Genomic DNA, 20,366 nt, shown 5'->3' on the forward strand with positions numbered 1-20,366 from the left:
CAACCTCCCACACAACCCACATATTCAACCCCATGCCCTTACAGACTGGACAACTCCTCCCCTTCCTCTTCCCACTGCCAAGCTCAAGCGCCCGTTGTATTCTTGGATGCAAAGGGCTTTGCCCCTAGTAAACATAATAAATCAGTAAGTAAATAAGTTGTCTGTGACTTGAGAGCAAAAATAAAATAACATATATCACAGAGTATGCAAGAGCTTCCCTTGGTGCACGGAGCGTTTCAAGAGAAATGCCATGCCCAAGCAAATAACCAAATTGATTTAAGTGGTAACGGAGGTCCTCCTGAGACTCTCTTTCAACCCCCTCTGGGGCCCCCTGGAATCTCTCCCTTGCTGCTTCCGAAACACACACCGTGAGCAGCACCAGATGCTGATGCTGAAAGGGAGTCAGCCAATTCGCCAGCTTATCTCGAAGTGCCTCACTGGAGATGGGAAGCCCAGCCGAAATACTGATTTGCCACCCCTCCCCCTCCCCATTACAGAAGCTCTATGTCTTCGTGTTGTGTCCCAGGATCAAAGTGTCGACCATCTGCACCAGCACCAGCCTTTCTCACCTTTTTACTGTAGAGAGCCCTGAAACATTCTTTAGGCTTTGAGAACCCCCAGAAGTGGCCCAGTCATGGAGAATAGGGTTGGGAAGCAGGGCTCTGAGCACACCCACCCGGGCCCCTCCCCGTCCCACCCCCCTCAGGCCCATCATTGGCCAGGGTTTTTTTTGGGGGGGGGCATGTTGACATGACCATATATGGTCATATGACCTGATAAATGTTTAATAAATTTTAAAATAATAATAAGCTCACATCCATTTAGGAAACCCTTCCAGGGCTGTCAAGAAACCCCAGAATTTCATGAAACTCTGGTTGAGAAAGCCTGACCCACGCTCTCACAATGTGTAACATCCTCATGTGCTTCTCTGCCAGGCTATGCAAATTCAGTTTAGAGATGAGAAGACTCAAGGGGAAAGATCCAGGGTGGAAGGATCCAGGGTGGTGCTGAGGGATTTGAGGGCAGTAGGGGGGCAGCAGGCTGCGTTTTCCTACGAGAGACATTCTAAGGTGGCCTGCCATTGCCTGCCTCTGGACTTCCTTGGTGGTCTCCCAACCCAGTGCTGATTGGGGCAAACCCTGCTTGGCTTCCCGAAGGAAACGGCAGCTTCAGGAGGTGGGCTGGAGGGGACCATATTCCTGCCAAGCTCCTTCCCTTCCTCAGACTCTGCCCTTCCCAGGCTCCACCCCAGATCTCCAGGAATTTCTTCACCCAGGGTTGGCCAGCCTTCCCAAGAAGTCTCCATATTTGGGAGGCTGGAAAAGCCATCTCCTGCTTGCTCCTGGCCATAGGATTTTCCCTTGCTTCTTTCTCTTTCTTTTCCCATCCGTCTTTCTCCCCAGTGAGGACTCAAAGGATTGTTAAAAAGAACTTATATAGTTTTTCTCAGACTAAAATATGGCTGCTGCACAACAACCCCAAAAGGAGGCAATATAGTGTCTTTTGAATTTGCAGTAGACCTAAGACCTGTGTTCACATGTCTCTCTATGTGTAGGCACTAGGGGTGTGGTCTGGGAGCCAAGAGGACGGCAGTCCCATAAAGTTTGTGAGCCACTACAACACAAACTCTTTTTGTTGGAATTACTAATTAATATGTTATAATGTCTTAAATAATTATTTTAAAGTTCAGTATTTTCAATGTTATCTAGTTCCACTGAACACCCAAAAATGAGGGCAGGTCTACGTATCGGAACTTTACAAGAAAATTTCTATCCAGATAATAAGCCTTCCTTTTGTTTACTCCAGAATTTGTTTTCTGTAATCAGATTTTATTTTTCCGTACATCTCAGATGGTAAAAATTAACTAAATGTGGCCTTTGGTAGTTGAAAGTGCAATAGCATATGAGCCATCTCTCTCAAGTATTCCATGTATTTGTATTTATACTTATATTAAAATAAATAGACCTTTAATTCTATAGCTACACCAAATAGTACAGTCATAGGCTAAGTTATATATTATGCATTTTATGTAGTTAAAAACATTTAAGCTTGATAGGAAAGTATATAGTCAAATCATTTCTATTTTCTCTCAATTTTCTCTCTTTTCTGAAAAAAGTGGGGGGGGGGCTGGTTCCCCTCCCTGGGACTTCAGAATTTCTAGAAGTTTTCCATCTCTAATTAGAACAGTAGTTTTTTTACATTTGTATTGTTGTGTTTCTATTGTTGTGTTTCTACCAGATTCTCAGCCTTTTCCCCCACCCCCATCTCTCTCATGTGTTCTTTGTTTTCCCAGTGTGCCTCAGTTTGAAGATCTGCCCTGCGCTGTGTTATGTTAATGTTATCTCTAGCCTTGGAGAAGCCTTTGTATCTTGTCTTTGCCAATAACCCTGCTCTGTATGTTCCCTAAAGAAGGCGCTTGCTGTATTGTAATCCTCAATAAAGACTGACTTTGCTATGGACTGTTTGGTGTGGTCTTGGCTTTGTAGGAGTTGGGGATTGCCAGCTGAGCTGCTTTCCTAGGATCCTGACAGTGGCTCTCCGGATGTCTATGAACTACAATTCCCATGAACCCCTGCCAGCTGCCAGTTTGGCCACTGCTGGCCCTATAAGGCTTTCAAGGTAACAGATGTTCAGAAGTGGTTTGACATTGCCTGAAACCTTGGACTTCCTTTGTAGTCTTCTGCGTAGCAACCTTGGACTTCCCGGGTGGCCTCCCGTCCAGGTACTAACCAGGGCTGACCCTGTTTAGCCTCCAAGATCTGATGAGATCAGTGCAGGGAAGCGAACTCCCCCCATTCTGCAGTTCCTCATGGACCTTCAGCTTGCGGAAGGCTTAAGGACAGCATCTAGCAATGTTACCCGTATGGCCATTTCCATATCTCTGCTTGTGCATGACAATTCAACTTCTGCAGCTCCATACCAGGTGGAGAGGGAGAGGTTAACTCAAGACCTATGTTGCAAGTAATCTTGCCAGGGATGCCAAGGACTTTGATTAGCTCAGTGGGTTAGAAAGCATCTTTGTTCATTTAATCCCAGGCTTATTTTTCTTCACAAACGAGAGCTTAAGAGAGATTATGTGGTACGCTCTGGAGAATAAGAATAACAAAAGCAAATGCTACAATCAAAGCTGGCACAATTAAGTAAGAAAAGGGCTGTCTTTCCACCGACTGGAATAAGATTCTGAATATGCAATAGGGTTTATTATTATTATTATTATTATTATTATTATTATTATTATTATTATTATTATTATTATTATTATTATTATTATTATTATTATATTTATATTTATACCTCGCCTCCCCCCGAAGGCTCGAGGCGGCTTACATAACCCCGTCCCCTAAAACCATAAAATGACAATAAAAACCAATAATTTACAGTAATGGCAACAGCGATGGCATAATCTACTCATTTGCCCTCCGCATCCTCAACTACGGAGGGGGGTGATGCTCTCTACCGCCAGTTTGTGAGGGGGGGCTCATCTTCTTTCCACCCGGCCTCAGTTATAAGCCTGGCGGAAGAGCTCCGTCTTACAGGCCCTGCGGAATGCTGGTAATTCCTGGAATGCTGTTCTCATTACTACTGGTAGTCTTAAGTGTGTGGAGGGGGAGACTAGTAGTCTTAAATTCCTACTGGTAGTCTTAAGTGTGTGGAGGGGGAGACTAGCTGAGAGAATGTATTTGATAGCATATAAGGTTTGTTCTAGCCATCTACGCAAAAAGGGAGACCTTTTCGTGATGACTGTTACAGGGTACAAAACAAGCTTTACAATGCAATCCTAAACAAAACAGTGTTGCACACTTTGAAGTCCTCTGACTCAGAATTGTCACTGTGGGCTCTTCTGCATTCTCATTTCCCTCTCTTGGGTGGTGCTCCTGGTGGTTCTTGCTTCCCCCCCCTTCTGTGCACGTTTTCCTCCTCTAGCGGTCTCCCAGCACATTAAAACAGAAGGATTTTATTTCATAGAATCATAGAGTTGGAAGGGGCCATTAAGGCCATCTAGTCCAACCCTCTGCTCAACGCAGGATCAGCCCAAATCAACCCAAATTTTATGCTAGACATAGTGATGTGAATTTAGGGCGATTGTGAGTGGGTGGCCAGAAGGGATTGTGTTGGTGCTTAGCTCTCGTGGCTCTTTCTTGCATGCTCATGGAAATGCCGGTCGCCACTTTGGGATTGGGAAGTGAATTTCTTCCAGGCCAGACTGACCAGGGGTTCTGGTTTGGGGGGGGGCATCATCTGGGTCACTGTGGGTGGGCAGGTAGCTGTGAAGGTCCTGCATTCTGCAGTGGGGTGGACTACATGACTCTGGAGGTCCCTTTCAACTCTATGATTCTATGATTCTGTATCGACACAAGAGATCTGGGGGATTCTCAAAGCAACAGAAACAAACCAGTGTGGAAAACAGAAAAGTCCTGTATTTAGGACTGCATTGTAGACTCTCTAGATTTGTGTAGAGCATTTGCTGTCTCCAAGCCTGTGAGATGTTACACATCAGATGTTACAGTCAGCTGGATTTAAGTGGGTAGCCCGTTGCTTTATTTGTTTATGTGGAATATTTTAAGCTGCCTTTCTCTAGCAAAGGTTCCAGATGAGTTAAAATGATCTATGCAAATACAGTAAGCTACAGAATAAAATGGCACAATACAGTAAGGTTGTGTGCTTTGGCTGCCAAAGCGGCCATTCGAGCCTGAAGCAGCCAGCGCTGCAGCACGGGGGGGGGGGGGGGGCGGCGCTGGTGGTGGCTCATGACCCAGCACCCACATGATGCAGGCACAGAGCTCTGCGCCTGTGTGTGTGCGCTCGCTGGCATGCTGGTGCCGGCGCCACCCCTCCCTCCCATGCCACAGTGCTGGCCGCTTCGAGCTCTAACAGCTGCTTCAGTGGCCAAAGCTCACATCCCTACGATACAATTCCTACACTCCCAGCCCAGCCTCCTCCATAGGAAGGGATGCTGTCTGACCATCCCAGATCTCTAGTCCCCAGCAAACCTTGCCAGCCCAAAAGTCAGTGGATTGAAAAATAAAATCACCATCAGTTCCTAGAAAGAACTGATTTCACTTCTGTGTGGAAGCCTCAGGGCCATTTCGCACGGCTTCAAAGTAGCACAATGGTTGCTATTTGGAAACGCTACTAATTTGCCATAACCCACGACGTCGTAGACAATCTGCAACAATCCTGAAACCAATCAGCAAAAAGCGCTTCGTTGTGGCGCTTTCAGGGGAATCCAGAAAAGTGGATTCACCCTCCGGATAGCGATACACTCCTGCAACCAATCTGCAACAGTAGCGCTAAAGACCTGTGCGTTACCATTGTTGCTGGTTCTTCAAAGTCCCTCCCCCTGGCTCTCTCCTCCAAACTTCCGGCGAAGCGATCGCCATTTTTTTTTCTCCGAGCGAGCGGGGATAAACGCACCGGCGAGCCTCTTTCTGTTTAGAGGCTTCCCTGGCTTCAGTCCTTCACCTTTAGTCACTAAGCACAAACCACTGAAAAGCCCGTTTGCTGAAATAAAGTCCCTTTATTTTTTACAAATAAATTCAGCCGAAAATCGGGCCCGTGAGAGGGGGGGGAGATTTTTTTTTAATCACTCGAGGCAGCGTACAAACGATCATACAATCAAGCGACAGCTCACATTAGGCAGCTGGATGGGTCTCTCCGTAGCAACGAATCTACCTAGATTCGTTGCTATGGGTCGTTTTTTTTTTTTTTTTAAACCTTTCTTAAAGGGAAAGGGGCTGTTTGGGAGCATGCTAACGGCTGCCCATTGGCTGCTTGACGGCCAGGGGCGGGACGAGCTTGGCAATAGCGCTTCCTTTCTAGCGATTTCTGCCGAGACCGGAAGCCTGTGGGAAACGCTAAAAAACGCAACTGATTCCACTACAAAGGCAGGTATGCATAACGACGAATTCCACTATTTTAAATGGCGATTTTTCATTCCGCAAACAATTTGCAACAAAGATCCCTGTGCGAAAAGGCCCTCAGTTTTACCAGAGTTTTTTGTGGATTCCTAGAGAGTCTGCCCTAAAGAGGCTGCCCCCCATGTCCCTGCCCTACCTAGTCTCCTGAGGGTTGCAAGGCCTAACTATTTCTGGCTATCCCAGCTTTTTGTAACATTTTTACTATTAAGAAACAGCTTCAAGAAACCCCAGAATTGGCGTGACCATGCAGAATATGGTTGGGAAGCAGAGCTGTGGACACGCCCACCTGGGCCCCTCCCCTTCTCACCCCCTCTAGGCCCGAAAAGCTGGTTCTTCCAATTATGCACAGGGCTAGCAGCTGCAGCAGTTAAGAATTCATTGATTCTTCTGCAGGCCGGGATTTTGCTGCAGCTGCAGGTGAGGGCTAGGTTGGGCTAGCCCTGTGCATAATTGGAAGAACCAGCTTTTCGGGCCTGGTTCCTCCCCTGACCTACGGCATCCCTGCAGGGACTCCTCTTGCTCCTGAAGGCTCTGCAGCTGCTCCCCACCATCGTGCAGTGGGGCCTCCATGCCGCCGATCTACCCCGCAGCTGCGGAGCGCTCCCGGCACTTCTGGCCCCACATTGTATGTGCAGGGCCGTTGCGTCTGGGCAACCAGAGTGCGTATCCCCTGTGCATACTTGGGAAATGGCAGAGGTTTCTGCCCCACCACAACAGACTGGCGGCAGCCCAGTGTAGCTGCTGCTGTGCATAATTGGTCTCCGTGTCCAATGCAGTTTGCCATATTTCCATTGAAGAAGCAGCCGAGGTCTCCTTCAGAATGCCACACTGTCCATGAGCTTCTGTGGAGCTCAGGCAACACGAAATATAGACACTAGTAAATTTAATGACTGGTCAAAATATGACAAGGAATTACCAGGGCGGGGTTGGGTGGGGACAATTTGTAGCACTGAACTCAGCATAGAGGAGAAGCCTAGTTACAGATGCTCTGAGCCAGTGACTTGCATGCTTTCTCCTTAGAGGACAAAGAGAAAAAGAAAACAACATTTATGCCTGAGAATCCGAAGCTAAGACAGTATAGCTTCACCCATATCAGTGGTGCAACAGTTCAAGTCCTTCCCATCCTAACAGAGTAAAATCATATTTCAGTTAATGGGGAAGTAGAGAAAGGGGAAGAAAATGGGGGAATGGCGAGCTTCTCCCTACATTTCTTGCTATCCCTTATTCTGAACAAACAAAGGCTTCACTTTTTAGTGTAGCAAATGAAAAAAAGGAGAGAATACATTGGCAGATACAAGGGAGGGAGAATGAACTTAACATATGTACGTCTGTGCGTGCATGCGTGTGTGTGTGTGTGTGAATGAAGGCCTCCCAAAGGCAGGATGTGAAAAATGATCTGATTACCACCCCATTAAAGTATGGGCCCCTGTTTGCATCCATCACATCCTCTCCTTGCGTGAGCCCTGACAGTCTAATGTGCTCTGGGGCTAAATAGATCCTTGATTGTATTAGAGGCTTTTTCTTATTACAGCGAAGGGTCTTCAGGCTGCTTCAAAAAAGAAGGGTAATTTTCTAAAAGCTGGTCTCTAAGTTCCATGTATCAGCTGGAGTTTAAAAGATGGCCTGCTCAGATGCAAGCATCTGACTTGATTATGCCTCAATTGGATTTAGCTTTAGGCTCAACATGGCCAATCTCTCCAATTAGGGGAGGGATTGCTTGAAAAACGACCCTGCGATCAAGTTCGATTGCTAGGAAGTCAGTGCTCCCCACTTACTTCAGATTTTATTCGTCTTTTTGAAATGCTACTGCCAGATATTCAAAAACACACAGAAAGTATTCCTCGTTTACATTACAAAACCTAACAGCCTGAGTTCAAAGGTAACCAAGAATTCAAGCAGCCTTTTACATGGAAGAGATGGATTTAAGTGGCAGCTGGCTTTCATAGTGAAAAAAAGTGAGTATCCATGGCTTCCTTGCCCCAGTGTGCTTTGGGGCAACTTGTGATTGGCAGGCACAAAGAAAGACCAGTTATATGCCACTTGACTCAGAAGTTCTGTTTCATTCTTTGGGGTGTATTCTCGGGTTACCAGGCAACCACCAGGAGATTTTGGGATGTGGCATTGGGAGGGGGAATGTTGCTCAACACCGAAACACCACTTTCAGTTGACGATGCCATTGTATAAGTACAACGATATAGGCTAGATATCAGGAAAACGTTTTTCACAGTCAGAGTAGTTCAGCAGTGGAATAGGCTGCCTAAGGAGATGGTGAGCGCCCCCTCACTGGCAGTCTTCAAGCAAAGGTTGGATACACACTTTTCTTGGATGCTTTACGATGCTTAGGGCTGATCTTGTGTTGAGCAGGGGGTTGGACTAGATGGCCTGTATGGCCCCTTCCAACTCTATGATTCTGTGATTCTGTGATGTGAAAGTGACATCACATTGGGTGACACACTTAATCTCTACAGTCAGGACAACAGAGATTGGATGAATTCCTAGAGAGTTGCCAAATACGGTGATGCCACTTCTGGGTCTTCACCTAGATCTACGTCACAAATCAAGTGATGCCATCTCCACATCCCCAGATTTGCCCCCACTATCATTTTGAGCAGTGATGTGGGCTGGACTGCTGGGGCATAGCAGACATATGGTAAGCCTGGTTAATTCCCAGGTAGGGGCACATAAAACTGCATTCTTAGAATGCAGCATAGATTTGTGAATCTTTAGATAATAAGTACATTGGCTCAAGTCTATGCTGTGCCAGCTATGCAGGTAAAACTGGCAACTGCCCATTCTGACACATTTTTCCAAATTATGGATTGGCCTGCCTAAGGTTATCAGCTGGAGCAGTGTCAAGGGAAGCCCTGTGAGTTGAAGAAGTCTAATCTAGAAGTGACCATTGCATGGATCACCATGGCTAGGTCTTATGTGCAGGTTGTCATGCCTGGTGCAGAAGGAAAAATGCCAGGTGAGTGGTGGGCCTCCATTGAAAGGGAGGTGTCCAGAATCACACCTCTTGATAGAAGAGACTGGTGTCAATTGGGCTCTGCCAAGGGCTGTCTCGACTGTCTCTCCTCATGCCAACCCAGCCCAAGGACTTCTGTCTTAGCTGAACGGCTTAACTCCTATTTCTCCTCAGTCTTCTCTTGTGAGGAAAACAGTGATCAATGTGGCAAAAACGTAACACAACACGGGGGACAGGAATGGTGGCCTAGGATCACTGTTGGAACAGTCCACAAACACCTAGTTTTTTTTTTTTTAATGAAACAAAGTCTTCTGGGCCAGATGAACTACATCCAAGGGTACTAAAAGAACTTGCAGACCTCATCTTTGAAACTCTGTCCATTATTTTTGACACTTCTTGGAAAACAGGTGAGGTGCCAGATGATTGGAGGCGGGCAAATATTTTTTCTTTCTTCAAGAAAGGGAAAAAGGAGGATCCTGGTAATTATCGACCCATCAGCTTGACATCTGTAGCTGGCAAAATTTTGGAACAAATAATCAAACACTCGGTCCTTGAGCAGCTGAACTGAGAGCTGTGATTTCTAAGACTCAGCACGGGTTTCGCAAGAACAAGTCATGTCAGACCAACCTTATCTTTTTTCGAGAAAGTGACTAGCTGAATCAGGGGAATGCCATGGACATAGCTTATCTGGATTTCAGTAAAGCTTTTGATAAGGTTCCACATGATACTCTTGTTCACAAGTTGGTAAAATGCGGTATGGATCCTAATTCTGCCAGGTGGATCAATAACTGGTTGACAAATCATTCCCATAGGGTACTTGTTAATGGTTCAGCATCTTCTTGGAAAAGAGTGACAAGTGGAGCACCCCAAGGATCTGCCCTGGGGCTTGTGTTGTTCAACATATTTTATAAATGATTTGGATGAGGGATTAGAGGGGATACTTATTAAATTTGCAGATGATACTAAACTGGGAGGGGTAGCAAACACAACTGAAGACAGTAACAGAATACAGGATGATCTTGATAGGCTCGAGAAGTGGGCTAAACTGAATAAAATGAAGTTCAATAGGGACAAATGTACAGTTCTGGATTTAGGTAGGAAAAACCAAATACACCAATCTAAGATGGGGGAGACTTGTCTTGGTAGTAGCATGTGCGAAAAGGATCTAGGAGTCTTAGTAGACCATACATTGAACATGAGTCAGCAGTGTGACTCAGTGGCTAAAAAGGCAAATGGGATTTTGGGCTGTATCAAACGGAGTATCGTGTCCAGATCACGGGAAGTGATGGTACCGCTTTACTCTGCTCTGGTTCGGCCTCACTTGGAGTACTGTGTTCAGTTTTGGGCACCCCAGTTGAAGAGGGATGTTGACAAACTGGAACGTGTCCAGAGGAGGGCAACAAAGATGGTGAGGAGTTTGGAGACCAAGACATATGAAGAAAGGCTAGGGGAGCTTGGTCTGTTTAACCTAGAGAGGAGACAACTGAGAGGGGATCTGATAACCATCTTCAAGTATTTAAAAGGCTGCCAAATGGAGGATGGAACAGAATTGTTCTCTCTTGCCCCAGAGGGACAGACCAGAATGAATGGGATGAAATTAATTCAAAAGAAATTCCATCTAAACATCCGGAAGAAGTTCCTGACAGCAGTTTCTCAGTGGAAAAGGCTTCCTCGGGAGGTGGTGGGTTCTCCAACTTTGGAAATTTTTAAACAGAGGCTAGATAGCCATCTGAAGGAGAGGCTGATTCTGTGTAGGTAAAGGGGTGGCAGGTTACAGTAGATGAGCGATAGGGATGTGAGTGTCCTGCATAGTGCAGGGGTTGGACTAGACGACCCATGAGGTCCCTTCCAACTCTATTTTTCTATGATTCTATGGATTTAACTTCTACCAACTCCGCTTGAGTCAGTAGTAGAAGAAGAAGAGTTGGTTCTTATATGCCGCTACCCCAAGGAGGCTCAAAGCGGCTTACAGTCGCCTTCCTTTTCCTCTCCCCTCTCGCAGCCCAGCTAGCGTTTTGCTGCGGGGGGGGGGGGGGAAGAGGCAGGCATGGCTGCCAGCACGCTGTTGGACACAAACGTGCATCGCCCCCTGGTGGTGAAAACATGTATGCGCAGCAGTTCAGCGTGTGCACGTTTTCACCACCAGGGGGCGCTAACGTGCATGCGCAGTGCCCAGTCCGCCAGCTCTTCCCCACCCCCGGAGCCGGTCCTCAACCATAAAAACGTTGGGGACTGCTGCACTACACTACATAGCCTCCAGGCACCTGGCCATGCATTAACAGAAATAGCTGTCATCAGTATACTGGTGACCAGTGGTCCCCAACCTTTTTATCACCGGGGACCACTCAACGCTGGGGACCACTCACCGGGGACCACTCAATGCCTTTTACTGAGGCCCGGTGGGGGGGGTAGTTTACTCCTCTACTCTCAACCACTGCCCTAACGCTCTCTGATTGCTATGGTAATGTTTAAACATCCCTTCAAAATAAGATACAGACACGCCACAACAATGAAGTGTGTTGTAAAGGGCTGGGGGGGATGAAGTAAGGGGCCGGGGGGGGAGAAGGCGTCCTTCGGGGCCCACCTCTAATTAGTCGAAGGACCACATGTGGTCCGCTGCCCACAGGTTGGGGATCGCTACTGGTGACAACCCAGACCAAACCTCCAGACCAAGATTAGAAGGGACTGCTGGGTGGAGAAGGAAGCAGGGATGATCTACCAATGAATGTCTGGAGATGACCCAACCTCACTGTGATTTTCGTACAGTACAGGAAGTACAGCTGACTCTCCGCACAGCAGATTTCTCAAGTCTAGAGGCGTGAGAAATAAGTTCCCAGAAAAGCTTATTACAGAGAGACGTTCTTGGTTGTACGAGAACCCCATTCTAGATAGGAAAGTAAAGCAAAGGCTTTTAGCTATCTACCTAGGATAGGATGGAGAAAGATTTTAGAAAGTGTCTCCAGCCCTCATGGGGGACAAAGGAAGAATGAGAGAGAAGGCAAATGTCTGGAAAGGAGGAACCCCTAAAAACAGCATTCTGGGTAACAAAGGGACAACTGCAGGGATGGACAAAGGAAATCACCCTTGACTTACTCTTTTATTACCTTCCCCTGACATAAGCAACACTGCATTGTCAATTTTCCCATAGACCGAATGCCATTTCCTAAACTGCATTTAGCGATGTTAAGGTAAGCTACCCTCCCCCCTCCCCCAGGTTTCTTTCTTACGCTGGGAGTGGGGATGAAATAAGTCCTCATTACCTGTCACAATGGTTGCACTTGAAGGGCTTTGCTCCTGTGTGTTTCCTGTAGTGCCGCGTGAGTTCATCACTTCGTGCAAAACGCCACTCGCACCCTTCCCACGAACATTTGTAAGGCTTCTCGCCTGCAGGAGAGATTAATGGTGTCATTAGTGCCAAGCAAAGAACTGGGGGCTGACGTGCCCGGACATCAGCACACAGCTGTCCCAAGGCAGACAGGCATCCTGAACTCAGGGGACATTTGCACTCCCATCCTCCCCATATAACTCTTGGGCTGGAGCTGATGACACTCATCATGAGGGAGGTCCAAGATGAACTGCTCTCCCACTGCAAAACTCTATGGCAGGAGGCCTCAAAATGACCCTAGAGATGAACACCTTCCATATTCCCACTTGCAAATGCATCACGAGATTCTCAGTTCTCATTCCCTCTTCCTCATTTTGAGGAAAGCAGAGACTCACAATGTTAGGGTTGCCAGTAGGAAAGGAAATCTCCCATCTGCCACTCCCGCAAGAGGATGTGGGGCTAAAATTTTAAAAACAGCAATGTTCACTGTGTTGTTACATCACTCCTGGGGGAAAAAGAGAAGTGGCAAATGGCAGCTCTAGGAATTGACGCTAAAACAATAGTTTCCAGCAATTTTTAGAGTAGCCTTGCATCACTTCAAACACAGGGGCAGAGCTGACATTGCACGCCTCCCCATATCTATGCCCCCAATCCTCCTGCTGGTTGCAGGGCTTGGCCAGGGAGCCCCAGGTAGAATGTAGATGATATTAAAATAAAGTCTCTGACTTTAACAAACATTAGGCCTTCTGTGTCTTTAGAGTGCAGGGTCCTCTCTCCAAACACCAATGTATTATTAAGCAAATGAACCCACATTTTCATAAACAGATTTATATAGCACAGAATTTTAAATTAAAACATATATCCAATTTTATAAAGCACTAAAAGTTAATTTTATTATAGGGATCACTGCAAAAACTCACAAAGTATACAACTATGTGTTCAATCAAGCCAAAAATGGATTAAAGAATCATTTAACTAAACTATTTCGATTCTTGCTTTCATATACCGAGGACTGAATGATGTATTATAGAGGAGCCTCATGAGCCTCAGGTGTCTCCAACATACTGCCCATAGGTGCAATGAAGCACGCTGATAGATTGCCTGGTGCCCACCAAGGGTTTTCAGGAAGCAGAAGAAGAAGAGCTGGTTCTTATAGGCCTCTTTTCTCTATCCGAAGGAATCTCAAAGTGGATTACATTCGCCTTCCCTTCCTCTCCCCACAACAGACACCCTGTGAGGTGGGTGAGGCTGAGAGAGCCCAGATATCACTACTCAGTGATCACTACTCAGAACAGTTTTATCAGTGCCGTGGTGAGCCCAAGATCACCCAGGTAGCTGCATGGGGAGGAGTGGGGAATCGAATCCAGCTCTCTAGATTAGAAGCAGCTCCCACCATGCTGGATCCAAGTAGGAAGGACCAAGTGGGGCTATTGCCTGGCCATGCTTCTGGTAAGCTACTGTAGATTTGACTGGCTGTGCAGATTTTTAAAAATGTTGCTTTTGCATCAGCTGCCACCACAACACAAAGATCCTCTCTATGGGACAGAAGGTGAGCTGGGGCAGCTGGTTTCACCTCCGGTGGCAGCAATTTTTGACAGCCATCTTGTGACAGGGCCCATCTCGCTGGGTCAGAATTCCAAATGTGCACACAGGATCAAAAAGGTGGGGGATCTTGGCTCTGCTCTATGGCAGCATATCCCCCCCCCCAAGCCCTCCCCTTCCCAGACTGAGCCCACCAGAGGCAACCCCTCAAATCTAAAGCAATTTCTAAAAACAGAAATGGTAACCTTATGAACTCAGCCTGTCTGCATTGTGAAGCCAGTGGGTGAGACCTACTGACCTGTTGATCAACCAAAAGACCGACGTGTCTGTCTGTCTGTCTATCTATATACCGCCCCTCTCAGACATACCACCTCACGGTGGTTTGCAGAATCTTAAAATTCAAATTAAAACCAATAAAATAGGTTAAAAAGGTCAAAACCACAAATTGGAGAACAGTACTATCAGCCAAAAACTATACATCGATGGTACTCTCTGCCAGGTGCTAGTTACTGGGAGGCATCAGAAGAGGGCAGGAGGGCAGAAAAGGTGGGAAGAAGGCCTGAGATTTGGATTTGGTCATAGTCTGCTATAATTGGCATCCACCAGGCCACCTCCGTCTTTCAGAACTCCGAGTTCAGGCAGGGCCCTGATCTCTCTTGTGAACTGAACTTAAAAAAGGCAAATGCCATTTTGGGCTGCATCAAAATCACAAGATGTCATAGTCCCATTGTATACGGCACTGGTCAGACCACACCTGGAGTACTGTGTGCAGTTCTGGAGGCCTCACTTCAAGAAGGTTGAGGGACTTGGGAATGTTCAGCTTGGAGAAAAGGAGGTTGAGAGGGGACATGATAGCCCTCTTTAAGTATTCGAAAGGTTGTCAACTTGGAGGAGGGCAGGATGCTGTTTCTGTTGGCCGCAGAGGAGAGGACGCGCAGTAATGGGTTTAAACTACAAGTACAACGATATAGGCTAGATATCAGGAAAAAAAATTTCACAGTCAGAGTAGTTCAGCAGTGGAATAGGCTGCCTAAGGAGGTGGTGAGCTCCCCCTCACTGGCAGTCTTCAAGAAAGGTTGGATACACACTTTTCTTGGATGCTTTAGGATGCTTAGGGCTGATCCTGCGTTGAGCAGGGGTTGGACTAGATGGCCTGTATGGCCCCTTCCAACTCTATGATTCTATGATTCCTATGATTCCTTATTGGAATTCAAACAAGCTGGGACCTGTGGCCGTTTTTTTCAGCTGCTGCCCCCAGTTTCCTCCCCAAGTAGATGAGATTGGTGCTGTCCTTCCAGAACAAAGGGCAACTTCCTCATCCTGGAATCAGCATAAATGAGTGGAGAGTAGTGTTTCCTTCCTCTTGCATCTTTTGACCAATCAGTTTGATGGAGTTCTGTTCTTTAAAAGTATGGTTTCCTGTATATTTTAAACTCTGATGTGATAGCCTGGTGTATAAGTGCATTAAGTTAAATGGAAATACGAATGTTAAGAAAAGGGGAAAGGCACGAGTTGGTAATGAGGCACTTAACCCAAGTAGAAACATCCAAGATTCAAGGAGACAGTCTTATGTGGCCTGCTTTGTTGCATACTTCCGCAGTTCTGGTCATGTGCTACATACATGAATTGTTTTTAAAGGCTATCTTGGCCAGTTTCCTGGCTTCTGGATTTCATCCCACAATGTCTCTTTCCCATCCTTCCTGCCAAAGAATCCCCAACTCTGTCAGAATTACTGACGTTGTCAATGGAGGGAGGTTATGAAAGGACAAACAAATGAACAACAGGGTGTTAAAGACAGAGTTTCGGGTGTATCTGGAAAAGAGCATGAACAGTGCTGCTGTTCAGTGGGTTTTCCAGCCAGAAGTCATCCTAGGTGTCAGCTACCATTGTGAGACTTTGGCCAATTCCACACATGTTGGATACAGCACTTTCAAGGCACTTCAGTGATGGGTTGCAAGTAGATTTTCCTGGTTTGCATAGGAAACTCCAGCTGCAAAGGGGTTGAAAGTGCATTATCCAGTGCATGTGAAATTTGCCTTCAAAATGTGTGAATGCATATCCTCTGCAATACTCATTAAAGCATCGGGGATTTTTTAAAAGCCTCACTAACCAGGGTTTCATAAGATTGCCGCTAAAGCCATCACCAGTGCAAGAGTCTGAAGTGAGAGCCTCGCTCAATTTCATTTTTTAAAACATCCAACTCTTTCCCCTCCTACCCCCTTTTCATTATCCCCCTCCCTTTCTCCTTTAAGTCTTGTCTGCTGTGACTGCTTCACTGGAGGGCTGGCAGATCGATCGTTGCTTGGCTTCACTGTTTCTGCTGCAGTTTTGTCTTGGGTTTCCCTGTCTGCATTGCTCTGATTTTTAGCTTAGCTGTGGTTTTTCTCTTCCTTCCCTTCATGTCAAAACTCCTTAGAGCCCTGGATAAAAGGCTCCAGTTGCTGAACTACAGGAGGCATCTCTGCCTGTTCTCTTCTTCTACTCATGCCAGATTTCCAATTTAACTTCGGAGGAGCTGATAAGGCCCCAAGACACTCTTCACTGTGTAAGGAGGAATGTGGCTGCAAGCCTCCATCTTTAAACCGCCCGTGGCGCCACGGGCGCCACAGACTATATAAATGGCTAAGGGGTGTAGAGGTGGGATTAGTCCGTGATGAGGAAGGGTCCGGATTGGACCCTTCCTCACGACAGACAATCAGAGGGACCAATTGGCAGGCGCGAAGCGCCTGCCGATTGGTCCCTCCGATTCCCAGCTCCAGGAACTGCGAGCCGCGCACAGCGCGGCTCGCAGTTCCTCCCGGCCTGACGCGGCGACAGGCGCGAAGCGCCTCTCGCCGCATCAGGCCGCCGACCCAGGGAGCCCCCGGCAGTCGTGCGAAGCGCGGCTGCTGGGGGTTCCCTGCCTGGCGGGCTGACGCGGCGAGAGGCGCAAAGCGCCTCTCGCCGCGTCAGCCCGCCACCAACAGAAGAAGCTTGCCGCCCGCGACCAGCCCGCCGCCGCCCGCAACCAGCCCACCGCCGCCGCCGACCAGCCCGCCGGACCAGCCCGCCGCCGACCACCCCCGCACACCACTGCGGTAAGGCCCTAGCGCCCGCTGCATTCCTCTGCAGCGGGCTTGATTACTAGTTTATTAATATTTCTGGTAGTTAAGCCAGGATAGTTAAACCGAAAAGCCTCCTACCCAGAAATCTTGGCCTATCAGAAATAGGCCAATGCAGGCCCTACGTGAGGCCGGTTTCATCGTAGAGAATTTATGGCTATCACAGGATCCAATTAATTTGCACAAAAAAAGGGCTGGGCCATTTACTCTTCCCCCCCTCTGGAACAAGGAGGACGACAGTGTCTGGCAGGTGGCTAAACTCCTCAATGGCCCTCCACACCTGAAAGGACTGTTTCCATTTAATGCCTTTTCCCAATGCAGTCTTCCTTCTGACCCATCCTTAGCGGCTGGCACATGAGGTGGATCCTCACATCCAAGGCACCCAATTCAAGCAAATACAGCCCACGCCTGAAGAACTCCCTTTTCATTATGGCCCATTATGCACGGCCGCCGAAACGGCGATTTCGGGTCACATGGAAAACGCGGAGGGGGAAGACACGAAGCACACCGTTTATGCACGGGACGGGGTGTGACGGCGGCAAAACCCAGAGTAACCGATTATCCAACTCTTCTTCTTCAATCCCGGTGCCACTTCTGGTTGCGCCCCGGTCACCCGGAAGCTGCACTTTCTTCCGCGTTTCGCTAACATGGCTTTTTCGGCGGCATGCACCGAAGCTGCGGCCGGTTGCAGCCGGCACCGTGCGTTATCAGTGATTTTAGTCGCCGCCATTCCACCCCGAATGTGCGTTATTCCCCCCGTGCATAATGGGTCATAGTCAACACCAGAGGCCTCCCAGAGTCATGAGGCTTTTTAAAATCAAAGACCAGCTCAGCCATTAGCATAGACTCAGCTTCTCAAACACTAAGCACCAAAATTTGGCCTTAGGATACCTTTTTGGGTATAAAACAGAACACTTGACTCAGGCTACTGCAGTGTTTAGGACCCAGCAGAGCATGCTGGATTGATGTTTGCTGTTTTCCTACATGGATCTACATTCGGCATGTCGGAAGGTATCTAGACAAACCTTTGCTGACCCAGAAACGAAATCTTCTTTAGCACCATCTCAACGTTTTATTTTCTTCTCTGTGTTTCTCTAGTTTAAATAGTGTGGCTGTGTGTTAGGGACTTTTGTTTTTCAATAAAAAATCCTTTTAAAATTAATTTTTTAAGTCTTCCTCTGCCTGAGATTTCTGGCTAGATCCCCACCCCCACATCAATTGGTAGAGTATTCTCGCTTGTTACTGCCTCATGCAAGGCATAGTCTTCCATGAAGTGCTAATTCCCCCATCCTACATTCAGGAGATGGGTCTACTTTAGGTAACAGAGCACAGCCCATCTCACAATCAATAATGCTTAGTGAATGGCTATGCTGCAGAACCCTTTTTTGCACTCCTTGGGCCCAGATGAGTCCCTTTAAGGTAGATCCATGATCAGCAGTGGGCCAGCACTGGAGACTAACATAGCCAAGCTTCATCTTCTCACCTGCTTTCATTTCCTGACTCTTGAACTAGTGACTCTCTTGCTACCCATCCTTAACACTATTTCGCTCCCTTATATATTTGGGAAACAGCCTCCTGGGAGGAGACTATCCGGGGCCCTGTCCGTCCGTGTCCACCCTGATTGGCCCTCCCCCTCCAGCTCCCCCCCCCTTGCCTGCTAGAAGCCTTGTGGCTGCAGCCTCCATTGTCACCCACGAGAAAAGAGACAGCGACAGGGCTTTGCGGCCTGCAGTTATGCTCTTACTGGGAGGGAGCCGGGGGGGGGGGGGGGGAAGAGAATTTGCAGCCTCCCTGCAGGCTGCAAAGCCCTGTTGCCACCAGCGGGGGGGCGCTCTGTGGGCCAAAGGGAGTCGCGGTCAGCCTCTCGCGCCCTCCTGCCTGTCGCCCCTTTCAAAGCCCATTTTTAAAATAGGCTTTGATACTAGTATCTATATAAAGCAATCCAATTTATTTCTTTGCTTTCCTCTTCCTCATCTTTGTTTCCAATGATTATTGCAAAGGCCTATACTTTGGATTGAAGACCAACTATGCAAAACCTCACATTGATCCAGGTCCCTTGTTTCAGTGGCAATGTGAATTCACGCTGGCTCTTTCTTCAAAATACAGGTATGCACATTCATGTGCATACATTCACTGTAACATGAACAGTCACTGAAGGGCATCATTGAGGTGTTTTCGGTAGGATTTTGAAGTTATTTCTGTCCTTCCCTGAGACACCAATTCCCTATTAAGGACCAGACAAAAATGTCAGTGTTTTCTTTGTGTTACCTATCTCTCTTTCCTGGGTCTTGGCTTCTGTGGTGCCTCCATAGTATCTCTCCATTGACTTGGATCGTATGATATGGCCAAAGTAAGTGAGCTGGAGTTTTGTGATTTTACTTTCCAGTGATAGATCAGGCTTTAAGTGCTCTAGCATTTCCTTGTTTGTGACTTTTGCTGCCCATCGAATTCGCAGAAGCCTTCTCTGACACCAGAGTTCAAACAACTCAACTTCTTCCTGTCTGATTTCTTCATTGTCCATCTTTCACAATCATAAGAGCTACTGGAAATGTGATAGGCTGAGTTAATCTACGTTTAGTAATTATTATATAGCCCTTCATCGCTGTTGGGCTGTATTTTTCATTTTGGGAAACTATCTTGAAAAAAAAACATACTTCCACTTAATGATGCCGTATAGCTGACCACTGTAGATGACACCTGTAGGTGTTCCCTTCTCCTCCTGGATCTGACCTATACAAGATGACAGCCAACTGTAGGCACTTCAGTCTCTTCCCTTCCCCATGTGGGTAAATGTTAAGTCACAGCCAACCCTTGGAGATCCCTTGGAGTTCTCAAGGCAAGAGACATCCAGAGGTGGTTTTGCCATTGCCTGCCACTGCATCACGACCCTGGAATTCCAATTACTAACCAGGGTTGACCCTACTTGGCTTCCAAGATCTGATGAGATCAGGCTAGCCGGGCCTATCCAGGTCAGGGAGTTCAGGGATACCTGGTCTAAGCCCTGTAGCTGCTTGCCACCTTCTTATGGGTCGGCACAAATGTGGTTAGAGCCATACAACTTGCCTGTAGACAAAGAATTAGGATAACACTCAGGAAGGAGCAAGCAAAGGCATGCCATTGGACTGGGCAGGGAACAGACATTTCCCATCCAGCATGTCACTCTTTTAAAACACCCCACTCTGACTTATTGTCACACGTTGCCCAAGTTAATCAACGCTCCATCTCATCTTCGTTCCCACCTGCTACCTTCTTCTCACTCTGCGAATGACTTAATTTACATAGCATCCCGTAATCCAAGTCTCTGAAGCTGGAATGGATGAGAACAATGTGCAGAGGAAATGAGACTTCTGTCCCCCGATCGCATCTTCCCATTTGTTCTAGTATCCCGCCACAAATCAGATCCCAAGTCTACTGTCTAATTTAGGGAATCTTCATGTCTGACGCAAAAATTTTGGGATTATATTTATACCCTGCAGTTGTCTCCACAAGGGGCTTGGTGAGGCTTGCAACATTTA

The 20,366-nt window shown here is 47.3% G+C and overlaps 1 protein-coding gene across 1 annotated transcript in view; it reads right to left on the bottom strand.

Annotated features, from left to right (window-relative positions):
• KLF7 (KLF transcription factor 7) overlaps window positions 1-20,366 on the bottom strand; it is a 124,846-nt gene that overhangs the window by 15,398 nt on the left and 89,082 nt on the right. Inside the window, exon 3 of the mRNA XM_077319257.1 lies at window positions 12,144-12,267. Within this exon, the coding sequence (XP_077175372.1) occupies window positions 12,144-12,267 (124 nt within the window). The remainder of the gene's footprint in view (window positions 1-12,143; window positions 12,268-20,366) is intronic.

This window comes from Paroedura picta, chromosome 2 (assembly GCF_049243985.1).
Source record: "Paroedura picta isolate Pp20150507F chromosome 2, Ppicta_v3.0, whole genome shotgun sequence".
Taxonomy (NCBI): domain Eukaryota; kingdom Metazoa; phylum Chordata; class Lepidosauria; order Squamata; family Gekkonidae; genus Paroedura; species Paroedura picta.